This window comes from Schistocerca gregaria, chromosome 4 (assembly GCF_023897955.1).
Source record: "Schistocerca gregaria isolate iqSchGreg1 chromosome 4, iqSchGreg1.2, whole genome shotgun sequence".
Taxonomy (NCBI): Eukaryota; Metazoa; Arthropoda; class Insecta; order Orthoptera; family Acrididae; genus Schistocerca; species Schistocerca gregaria.
Genome location: NC_064923.1, coordinates 750,880,372 through 750,893,128, shown reverse-complemented (window position 1 = coordinate 750,893,128; position 12,757 = coordinate 750,880,372). Strand labels below are relative to the sequence as shown.

The following is a 12,757-nucleotide window of genomic DNA, read 5'->3' as shown; positions in this document are numbered from 1 at the left end:
AAAGGCTCCACACTTAGTAGCCTTATCGCTCGAATAAGTGATCCACATCTACATCATTACTCTGCAATTCACGTTTAAGTGCTTGGCAGGGGGTTCATCGAACCACAATCATACTATCTCTCTGCCATTCCACTCCCGAAGAGCGCGCGCGAAAAATGAACACCTAAACCTTTCTGTTCGAGCTCTGATTTTTCTTATTTTATTTTGATGATCATTCCTACCTATGTAGGTTGGGCTCAACAAAATATTTTCGCATTCGGAAGAGAAAGTTGGTGACTGAAATTTCGTAAAAAGATCTCGCCGCGACAAGAAAACGTCTTTGCTTTAATGACTTCCATCCCAACTCGCGTATCATATCTGCCACACTCTCTCCCCTATTACGTGATAATACAAAACGAGCTGCCCTTTTTTGCACCCTTTCGATGTCCTCCGTCAATCCCACCTGGTAAGGATCCCACACCGCGCAGCAGTATTCTAACAGAGGACGAACGAGTGTAGTGTAAGCTGTCTCTTTAGTGCACTTGTTGCATCTTCGAAGTGTCCTGCCATTGACGCAACCTTTGGCTCGCCTTCCCCACAATATTATGTATGTGATCTTTCCAACTGAAGGTGTTCATAATTTTAACACACAGGTACTTAGTTGAATTGACAGCCTTGAGAATTGCACTATTTATCGAGTAATCGAATTCCAACGGATTTCTTTCGGAACTCATGTGGATCACCTCACACTTTTCGTTATTTAGCGTCAACTGCCACCTGCCACACAATACAGCAATCTTTTCTAAATCGCTTTGCAACTGATACTGGTCTTCGGATGGCCTTACTAGACGGTAAATTACAGCATCATCTGCGAACAACCTAAGAGAACTGCTCAGATTGTCACCCAGGTCATTTATATAGATCAGGAACAGCAGAGGTCCGAGGACGCTTTCCTGGGGAACACCTGTTATCACTTCACTTTTACTCGATGATTTGCCGTCTATTACTAGGAACTGCGACGTTCCTGACAGGAAATCACGAGTCCAGTCGCACAACTGAGACGATACCCCATAGGCCCGCAGCTTGATTAGAAGTCGCTTGTGAGAAACGGTGTCAAAAGCTTTCGGGAAATCTAGAAATTCGGAATCAACTTGAGATCCCCTGTCGATAGCGGTGATTTGCGAATTGGCCTTTTCGTGGGCATCGCCTATGTATGTATCCAGTTCCTTCCCCCATGGTCCTGCGTCACTGTAGCCCACTAACAAAACTCGAAGCAAAAGGCAGTCAGCGGAGGGCGTGATTTGTGTGTGGTGGCAGGCGGAGGACGAGGAAGAGCGCGCACTGCAGCGCCTGACGCGCTCCAACACCGACTTCAACACCGTGTCCGGGAAGGTGCAGCTGATGCAGCTGCCGCTCGGCCGTCCGCGCACCGACGCCGAAGGACGCAAGCACACGCCTCTCGTCGTCTGCGTGACGCCCTTTGGCGGCGCCACTGGCCCTGACAGGTGAGCCGGCGACAGCCGTGGCATCTCTCGGTCACGTAGCGAGTTTGCTGCCAAACAATTGCATGCCGTAATCTTAATTGTTGCTGTTGTCATTAACAATGACAATGATTAATATTATTATTTCCAACGCTTCGTTTCACGAGTGTTATTACGTAATTTTAACCGAGCATACCGCATCTTAATGAATTAATTATTGCTGTCTACAGAAAATTGTTATAGGCGTGCGGGATTTTATGAAACTATCGTCTGCAGTTGGCAACAGAATGACCGGCGCAATTTGACGTTTCTGTCGGATTACGCAAACGCTAGACTTAGCACTCATTTAGCAGCGGTTCATCTCTGCACGCCTTCACTTTCATCACCTGGTATTTTGCTAACGGTATGAGTTGTCAACCTAGGTTTTTACTGTGACAACGTCTCATATGTTTGATTCTGTTTGTAATTGATTTATTTACAATATTTGGAGTGATGTTTTGTTGGGTCATGTTGCGAATACAACATAACTCCATAAGCTTGCTATAACATTTCTTATATGAAAGTGAAAGTGCTGTGACAATATTGGTAGACCTAAAGATTGACATATTTCATTTGAAACAGCCGTGCTGATTATAATGTAGACATCATTCACACGAGCATGAAGGGCTTCTATCTTAGCATTTCCAAATATGATATATTTGATCCAGGTTTATTTATGTACGCTTCTTTACACCTTGGTCTCTGTACTATTGACGTGAATAGCGTAAATAGTAAGTTATTTATGCTTGTTTTGGTCAAGATAATTATTATGTTTCCTATGCCCTCTTTCTGATCCAATTAATTGTTATCTGATATACCTCGTAATATACCTTCTAATTCAGCAGAAAAAGACTGCACTTGTAAAGTAAAAGCACAGTGGTCCAAGTCCCACTCTGCTTATTCTCATTTATGATTTATACTCTTATCCTATCTCACTTTAGCAAAATGATGCTTGGCCAATTCAAGAATCATTAGTCAATTTCGTTTCTATCTTTGAAAAACGCTATACAGAATCCATGAATATTCTTCTGACTCACAGTAACTCGTCTGTAAATATGGAATGTTTCTATCATCATTTTGCAAATTGGATTGGGAGAAACCATTAATTTGACAGTGATTTGCAGTTGTCTAAATGTCTTCGAATCAAATTTAGGTCCCAAAGACGTTATTTAACATGTTTGATACTATATTTTTACTTGTTTTGTGCTACTTCTTAGACCGCATATTACTATCAAACAGGTCTACAAATGAGATGAGCTACTCCACAAATTTCTATGCTGATTGCTGTCATTAAAGTACAGCTGTACATTTTAACATCTCTGAAAGTTTTGTCCTTGGCAATAAAAATGTAGCTCCTACTACAAAAATAATTCCACGTATGATAATTACCAATTGGTCTCCAAATGTGAGCGATTTTATTAGCACTTTTTACTGAATTCTGGGGCACATAGAGCTCAGAGGAAATAAACTTGCTGGCGTGGCTGCTAATGAGGCTTGCTCCCTGAAACCTCCTCCTTGCTGTTTGGCCCCCCTCTGTGTAGTCACCCATATGGTATGTAACTGTGGAGCTCAGTGGCTGGAAATGAGGAGCAATAAGCTGTGGTCAGTGAAACTTATAAGGAGACCGTGGCTTACCTCAATGAGTTGAATGTGGTATGTGTTTTAAGGTTGTTTGTGTTGTCAGGGCTCCTTTTCAAAATGTTGGGTGTGATGGTTTAGTGTGTTCCAGACCACATTTTGAGAAGTCGCCCAGTCACAGTAATCTGGCATGTATTAAATATATCTGTCCTAGCATTTTATGACTGATGTCATGTGCATTTATTCTGCTGAGTTTCCGTCTCTTGTGATAATGATATGTAAACATTGTAATTTAAATTCTTGCTTATTGTGTTGTATTTGTTGGCAGAGCTTGGTCTTAGAATTTATTGATATACTAGATTTTAATCATACTTCTCTCTTACATATTTAATGCAATGGTGCAGATGACTTCAAGTTGTAACATTCTAAAACACTAAACATTAACTATCTAGGTAGCTAACAAGTAGCTCCCACAATATATTTTCAAGTTCTTCCTCTTCAACAACTTTTCTGTACAATATACAAGTTTGTAAATAGAATTTAGATAACTACATGTCTTCCAATTGACAACGGGCATCTTAATGATGGTCATTTATATAACCGTTGTAACATGTAACTGACTTGCATCAGTTTTCAGTTTTTATTCAAATTGGTTATACTAAAAACTTGTGAAGTTCTTGATGGATCGTAATAGTGGCATGGACATAAAATAATTTATGACTAATTGTAATTGATGATATTCGAAGTGCTATTTTCTTCATCCAATACACTGCCTGCCTGCTGTGTCATAGGCAGGCAAACATCCACAAAGTAAGGCCAGGTGAGGCTAGTGAACCTAGACGTTATTCTGTGGTTGTTACATCAGAAAATGCGCTTTTCCCTGCACCAAGCATCGGTGCTCTGATGGTCTTCCCGCATTTTGATGCAATTTCTTGGTTTCACAGTTTCTCCATATACAACAGAATTGTCCACAAAAAGCCTCATCAAACTTTCGACATTATCTACTAGGTCATTTATGTATATTGTGAAAAGTAATGCTGTATAGCACTCCTCTTGGGCACGGCCGAAGCTACTTTTATGTCTGAAGACTTCTGTCCTTTCAGAATGACTTGCTGTGTTCTGTTTGCCAGAAACTCTTCAGTCCAGTCACACAGTTGGTCTTATATTCCATATGCTTGTATTTTGTTTATTAAGCTACAGTGCATAGCTATATCAAACGCAGTCCGGAAGTCAAGGTGCCTGTGTCAACTGCTTTCTGGGTCTTGTGGATGAACAGAATGAGCTGGGTTTCACTTTATCATTCTTTTCAGAACCTGTGTTGGTTCCTGCAGAGAAGATTTTTGGTCTCCAGAATGTGAGCATAGAACATGTTCCAGAATTCTGCAGTTGGTCAATGTCAGAGATATAGGCCCATAGTTTTGTGTGTCTCTACCATGACCCTTCTTGGAAAACAGAAATGACTTGTTCTTTTTTCCTATCAGCAGGAACACTTAGCTCCTTCAAAGACCAACAGTACAGTGCTGCTAGAAAAGGAGCAAGTACTTTCACACACACACACACACACACACACACACACACACACACACACACACACACACACACATATACTCTATGGAGTATTGGTATCTCATCAGTAGCCTTCCCTCTGTGGTATGTTTTCAGTTGTTTTTCTATCCTATGATTGCTTATTTTGATATCAGCCATTTGTACTTTGTAAGACTTTCTGTCAAGTCAATACACAGAATTTTACATTTTAAACTGTTGGATGCCTTACACATGACTCTTCTTATATTAATTTTGGTTTCGTAATTTTTGTTTGTCTCGGAGGCTTTTCCTACATTTAACTTTGCAGTGAAGCTGTTTTTGCTTTCATAGTAGTTTTCTAACATGGCAGTAGAACATGACAGGTCTTCTCCATCCCTCACATCTTTGCTTGTCATATATCTGTGTGAAGTGTATTGTACAGTGTTCTTGAATTTTGTCCATTGATACTATATGTTAGTACACCAGATGAAATTTTCATGCTGACCACTCAGGTAATCTGAAATATGTTTCTTGTCACTCTTGTAGAAAAATCTTACTGTATTTCTTTGTTTTGCTGTTCACAGCTGTATTAGTGATGCTGTAATGGCCTTATTCCCCGTTCTATGCTGAGTTGAAAAGTTCGGGTCTGTTTGTCATCAGCATGTCTATTTGAGTGAACTACTTTTATTGTGTACATTTTAACTGATAAAAACAAATGTTTTTGTCTTGCCATTTCTTGGCTCTTATATTCAGTCTTGAGTTCAGTGGCTGACAAAGTCATTATTCTGTAAAAATTTTGATAATTGCGCATTTAGATATAGTTTGGTGTGGAATTGCGTTAGCTTTAAAAGATAGCAAGTGATCATTTATTTTGTATGTTTGCAGAAATGAAACTGATGGAGACCAGGAAAAGCCATATGAAAATACTGCTACACCAGCTAGCAGCAGAATACCAGTTTTAAAGGGTAGAGCTACCAGTGCAGAACAAAGTGTGGCAGTTACTACCAAAACAGAAAAGGAGAATTTTTCGAAGAGTACTATTACTGGGGTACCTGTTATTGAATGTGAAAAAACAGCAGATGTAAAAATTCAAGAAAAAGAAATCTGTACTCCTGTGGGCATGGGAGATAAATTCCTTCCCACAGAATCTATCAGTGCATCAACTGTTGAGCCAACAGTAATTACTGACAATGAATCAGCATTCACAGAAACTTTACCTACATCTTTCAGCACTGAAAACAAGGCAGATAGTGTTAATAAGTGTACATCAGCAATAGAGGAGGTTAATATTAACACAGATAATATACATACCTCACATGAAGTGACTGTTAATGGTAATGCCGATGTTGGTATAGCCAACACAGAGACCAATAATGATGTAGAAGTCGTTTCATCAATAACAGAAGTTGTGACAGACAAGAATATGGGCAAACCATCAACAGTAGAAATCCACGCAGTTGAAAATTCCGTGACAAAGACAAAGAAAGAAATGAGCAAACAACATTCATCTGAAGTTAGTAAATGCATTACAACGGAAACAAAATTTTCGAAAAAGTCAGGTGATCTTCCCATAAAACTGAATGGAACTCCATACAAATACACTACAAGTTCAAGCTTATTTACAACCAGAGCTCATGAGATTAGCAGCACTCTATTAAAATGTGAATGGAAGGGTAAAGCGACAGAACTACCTTCCACAAAAGAGAAATCATTAGCAATAGAATCATACAAAAGTCTTCAATCAGCAGACAAAACATTTCAAAACATGGAGGAAGTTGTATCAAAACCAAATTCAGATGTATATAAGTCTAGCATCGGAAAGAACCTGTTCGCCATGAGAGGAAGAGAAATGAATCGATCTACTCAGGACCACCGAAAGATGCGAAATGAAAATGAAGCAGTTAATATGAAAGATAAGCCTGTGACAGTTGAGATAAAGAAGCCTTCAGAAGTGGAAGTTACTTCCAATACGAGCACCTGCAGCATCCCAGATCAGGAACGTGAGCAGCCTGACGGCCGTGCTGAAGATCCTGAAGAGGAGCCCCCCCTTTCTCCAGCTGTTGCTATTGCCGCACCTCGTCCATCGTTTCTTCACGGTGCAAAGCCTCGGCTTCCTCAGAAGCCAAGCAGTTTATTTGTGCAGCAGTCACCAGTTAGGGGACAAAAACAGGTGTGTAATACTCATTTGGGAATACGACAGTGCTAATAAACTGTTTTTGAAAATATAATTTAATTGGATGGATAAAAAATGAAGCAATGCCAGGAGAAGACATGTATAAAGGTATTGAAAATTTGCAAGTTGTTAGAGCCATTAGTGTCTTCTTCTGGCAGAAGATTTGAATGGGGAAGGAAAAGGGGTGAAGAAAAGGCTGGTAAGGTTAAGGAAATAAGGAGTGTTCAGAAAACTCGCCCAGAACCTTGGGTCAGGGGAGATGTTCTGGATGGGTTGAGAAGAAAAGACCAATTCAGTCTTTCCTTCTCATCCTGTCTAATAAGGCTCCTCTGGCCCATGGTTCTGGGTGACTTTCCTGAATGCTCCCTATTTCTTAAACCTCACCAATCCTTTTCCTCCATGCATTTTCCTTCCCGTTCAATCCTGAAAGGTTGCAAATTTAAATACCTTTATACATGTGTTCTCTTGCTGCTGCTTGGTGTGTAGGTTTTTTTTATCTATCTAATTTGATCACTAAAAATTTGACTTTTGCTGTTGGTGCTTTCGAATCCAATGTTCTATTGTTCATGACTACTTCACCCTCCTCTCTCCAAATCTGTAAAACATTAATGGTAGTGTAAATGTTGTTCTACCCTACTGTGCATATGTGAAACACAGTTAATGATCACTCACACTGGTGGTAATGCAGAGACTGGTGGAACAAAAAGTGGTTCCTGAGACACGACAGCAGTGTTCACAAAGTGAGTGGCTACCCTCAAAGTCCAGAGCTTAGAATTGTGGGCATACAAAAACAGTCCTGGGAGCAGTTTGGATCAAAAACATAATGCAAGCATGGTCAAACACTATACCAGTAGGTGGCACCTATCTAAGGCTTCAGTGAAGCATTTACTGGCACACTCGTGATAGAGGCCGGGGCTGAGTGAGTAGAGGTCTGTCTCTGTGGCAGTGCCACTTGTGAGATCAAGCTGTGGCTGTTGAGCTGGGCAGGGAATCCAAATAGCTTTCGGATACTAAAAATGTGATGCTTTTATATTCAGAAATAGTCCAGTTGGGAAACTGAAATACGTTAACATTTTTTTACACCAAGAGCATTTTCAACAGTTGCATTCACTTAATTTGTAAGTTCTAAGTCAACAAACTGTCAGGTTAGTAATGTAAGGGGAGAGGAATTGTAGAGGGAGACAATAAAATGGATGTAGGTTGTGTTAGTGATGCAGGGATAGAGGCTTACAAACATGGAGAACTGTATCAACCGTAGTTGAAAAGGTGCTTCCTTTTGAATTCAGATAAAGTTGTATAGTGTTTGAGGTAAGGTGGGTGGATAGTTAATGAGTGATTCATGTTTGATCTTCTTTTCTCAGGCTGAACAGCAGCAGCAGCAGCAGCAACAACAACAACAACAACAACAACAACAACCAGTACCATGTCAGCAACAGAAACACACACAACAACAACATCAGCAAGAAGAGCAGCAGAAGCAGCAGCCACAGTCAAAACTGCAGCATCAACCATTACAGCTACCACAGCAACATCAGCCACTACCACAACTACCACCACTGCAACAGCAGCAGCAGCAGCAACAGCAACAACAACAACAGTTACTGCAATCACAGGAACCAATTCTGCAGGCACAACCAGTGGAAGAACCTGCAGCACTCGTAACTGCAGTGGCTCCATCACTCATGTGTGCACTGGCAGCAGACGGCCGCAGTCCGCACAAGAGACAGGCACCTCGACCACCTTCCAGCTCTGTGAGCATCAGCAGCAATAGTAGCAGTAGCAGCAGTAACAGCACGGATTCCCAACATCATCCCCAGCACCACCCCCATCAAGGGCAAACTGGAGAGTCCAGCACTGTACGTTACAAAACTCTCTCTCTCTCTCTCTCTCTCTCTCTCTCTCTCTCTCTCTCTCTCTCTCTCTCTCTCTCTCTCTCTCTCTCTCTCTGTGTGTGTGTGTGTGTGTGTGTGTGTGTGTGTGTGTGTGTGTGTGTGTGTGTGTGTGTGTAGAATCATGAATAGGAATGTATGTTACAAAGTTATTCTATTGAATGTAAAGCCAAAGTATGTTTCATAACTTCTTATGTAACACTTCATACTTTACCCAGTAGTAGGTCATAAGTAAAACAGGTGGAATAATAGCTTCCCCATGAATATTTATCATTGTTCTTATGTGCCCAGGTTATTTAACATGTATTTGTAAAAAAAAAAAAAAAAAAAAAAAAAAAAAAAAAAAAAAAAAAAAAAAAAAAAAAAACAAAAAACTGTGTCAGTGCAATAATTTGCATTCAGTATCACAGCCATTCACAATAAGTGAAATAATCCTCCAGATTCCAGTTTATATTATATGAAGGGTGATCAAAAAATACAGTGAATGAGTTTTTTGGTAGCAGCTCTGACACTACAGCCATTTGATGTAATTTGCCCAACAGCCTCATCCACTGAGATAGGCAGGGTCAAGCTGGAACAAGTTCTGACATGTGAGTCATGTGCAGAGACACTAGAATGAGGTTGTGTTTAGCACGTCCGTTGCACATTGTGGATTTCGAACAACGTGTCAGCATTAATCTCTGTTTCAAGTTGCAAAAAAGTGCCAAAGAAACTCATGAAATGTTAAAATTGGTGTACGGCGATAGTGCTGTATCTCTGAAGACCCTTTACAACTGGTATGGGTGATTTAACAAAGGAATTGAGTCAGTAGAAGAGAAACAACATTTGGGATGTCCATTAACTTAAAAAAAAAGAAGAAAACGTGCAAAAAGTTGCTAAAATTGTTTGTTGAGACAGACAAATAACTCTTGGAAAGCTTACCAAAGAAATTATAAACTCGTACAGGTCCATGAAACGCATTTCAACTGACAGTTTGCAAATGAAAAGAGTGAGTACAAAAGTTGTCCCCAGACTTTTGAGTGATGAACAGAAGGAAAATTGTCAGTTTGGACCATGTTGAAGGATTGTCTTCATTCAGACCCAGACTTCATATCCAAAATTGTAAATGGAGGTGAAACTTGAGTCTATGAATATGACCCTGAGATGAAAATTCAGGGTTCTCAATGGAAAACAAATGAATATCCTTGCCCTAAAAAGGCTCAGCAGTCAAAATCGAATCTCAAAATCATGCTCTTGGTTTTTTTTCGATATTGAGAGCATAGTGCAATTAGTTTGTTCCAAGGGGAACAACTGTAAATGCCAGATTTTACAAGGGCATACTGGAACATTTGTGGAATGATGTACGAACAAAGAGACCGGAAAAATGGGCCAATGGCTTCCCTTTTCATCACAACATGCTGTGTCATACCTTGCTTTTGGTTTGAGATTTTTTGGTCAGAAAATGTGTCCATGTCTGTCCACATCTGCCTTACTCACAAGATTTAGCACCCTGTGACTTCTGGCTCTTCTCAGTGATTCGCAGTTGATGCCCTTGATCCAGCGGCTGGTGCGCTAGAGACTTGCTTGATTCTGGTTACTAGAGCCTGTCTGCAACTTAGCACATCATCGTTATAGTAAGTAGCAATCTCTTTTCGTTACATTGTTGTTCTTAAAGGAAAGCGTGTTGACACCATTACTGACAGTGAGAGAGCCATGACAGAGTGGCTAAACGCTCTCCCAATTCCTTGTAATCTTATTGCTTTGTTTCTAATAAAATTATTCACTGAATTTTTTGATCACATCTCATGTGTTACTGTAATTATTTTTATTTTTGTTCTGACATATATTGTTCCTTTTCTGTTTCAACAGGAGGTGAAAGGGACTGCAAGGGAATCGGATGACATTTCACCACCTTGCTCAGTCACTGATTCAGCTACTGAGATGTCTGTTACATCTGTAGGCTTACAATCTCCAGCACCTGTGGCATCAGCAGATAAGAAGAAGGGCCGTTTCTCATTGCGGAAGTTCCTCCGTCTTAGCTCCAGTCACCATCAAAACAAGGAAGGAGACAGCAAACCCGGAGCAGGAGAATCTCTCACTGTAGTTATTCCCACAGAACCAGATGAGAGTGAAGTAAGGGTTAAAACTCGCCCCCAGTTGCGGCCACGTCTTGAGATAGTTCATCCGTTCTCACTGGATGGTGCAGCTGTCGAAGTGGTGCGCTCCCCAGCACCGCAGCCACACTCGCAGCCACACTCACAGCCACAATCGCCTCAGATGTCAGCCAGCATGGTTACGCTTTCAGCATCTGCAGATAATTTGGCATCTACGGTGAGCATAACTCATTTCGAATAATTGTGTGTCGCATGATCGGGTAGAGAGTTGATTTAAGAAGTCTTCTTATTTGCTCATTTAAACTCTCCTCTGCATAGACTTTCTCTTCCTGACATATAGTGTGCATTGTCATGTGACTTGTGACTTTTAAATTTGATGTTTACTGTGTGTTATGTGTAAAGAGCTCTCCGTTTTTGTAGCAAACTTTGTAAACAGAATAAATAATTTTTGTTTCAGGATTCTGAAATTTTGGCAACAGATTCTTCAAGCTCAGTGGAGGCAGATAGCCCAAATCATTCCCCAACAGGTAAGCAAGATAGAAATAAATTTGCATTTGGTGACGAGTGGGTAAACATAATGCCCATTTCAAAAGAGTTTGCATTGTTGTCATAATTTAGAACCAATCATTTGTTTAAAATTTAACATTGAGCCATAATGGAAGGAAATGGGCACTAAAGAAAACTGATGCTCCCTGAAATGTGTACTTGATGACTGCACTGTTCTGTTATTATAAATCACTGGTTTTTGCAGCTATATAATGTCTTGTTGTTTGATGGTGGACATTTTGCTTCCTCTGGCCTAGATGTTTTCCTAAAATAATCTTCAATTTTTCATTGCAATTTACCCAACATGCTGCCAGATATTTCGAAACACGTAATGAATGTAATGGTACTATCATTGTGGAACAACTCTAGTTGAAGTCTGACATTCTTCATTTTGTGAGCTTTTTAACTTACGAGAACTGTAAGTGAAGTACGCAGACTTGAATGTTGCTTCCTCCACACTTCAGTTTGCTGTGAAAGTACTTTCAGTAAATGATTCATATAAAGTTTAGTTTAGTGTTGGCATTCCTCTGAAAACTAAAAGGTATGTTGCTGGAGATAACGGAGATACTGGGGATAACGGAGATAGTAGTTTATGTTATGTTATGCACAAACAAGTAGCCACTTCTGGACATATTTCATTTTAGTACACTTCAAATCATAAAAATATCATGCTTTCAGATTGGAATTCATGTATTAATATAGGTTTGGCATATTTTAGATAGCGGCATCACAAGACATCTGCGTGGGCACTTTTAAAAGCACTGTTCAGTACACTTCATGGGATAGAGGCAGACTGAATATTCCTCTGTTCTCAGTGCTATTTACATAGAGTACAGGTGTTAGCATTGTGATGGGATGGCTTATGAATACAGGAAGCTAGCTAGCACGGTGAGATCTTCCTTATGAGTGAATGGTGTCTGATCTGTCAGACACATCTGAAAGAACGGACAGCACGGGAATTCACAGCTATGATGTATACTATGTGAATTGAAGAGGTAAAGGGGAGAAAGGAAAGGAAAATGAAGGAACTATTGACATCAGCTGCATCAGGACTTCATGCGGAATTAGTGGCAGAGAGTGAAAATGTGTGCCGGACCAGGATTTGAACCCAGGATCTCCTGCTTATTAGGCAATTGCGTTAACCACTGCGCCCCTGGACAGTGTTTATCACAATTGCACAAACAATCTCGGCACTCCTCTGTTGACCTGTATTCCCAGCTAGCGCCACCCATCCACAGTCCACGTAGAAGGTGGTGGATTCATTGCCCATTGAGGCAATTCACTTGTATGAATGTGTCATGTCAGTTCTTTTGTACATCCGCTCGATGGGCAATAATTCTACCACCTTCAGTGCAGATGTACAATTGTGATCAACCTCCTGTGAAAATCTGAAAGTGGCGAGCATGGAGGACAGGGACAGGGACTGCGGATAGGCGGTACTAGGTGGGAATGTGG

General features: G+C 40.5%; 1 protein-coding gene across 4 annotated transcripts in view; it reads left to right on the top strand.

Annotated features, from left to right (window-relative positions):
- LOC126365893 (uncharacterized) overlaps positions 1-12,757 on the top strand; it is a 468,728-nt gene that overhangs the window by 412,054 nt on the left and 43,917 nt on the right. For 3 of the 4 annotated variants that reach the window (XM_050008611.1, XM_050008609.1, XM_050008610.1), the window contains 5 exons: positions 1,297-1,484; positions 5,487-6,771; positions 8,136-8,630; positions 10,512-10,973; positions 11,214-11,283. In XM_050008611.1, the coding sequence (XP_049864568.1) occupies positions 1,297-1,484; positions 5,487-6,771; positions 8,136-8,630; positions 10,512-10,973; positions 11,214-11,283 (2,500 nt within the window). Of the gene's footprint in view, positions 1-1,296; positions 1,485-1,781; positions 1,864-5,486; positions 6,772-8,135; positions 8,631-10,511; positions 10,974-11,213; positions 11,284-12,757 lie in introns of those variants that run through there. The other variant, XM_050008612.1, reaches the window with a different exon arrangement.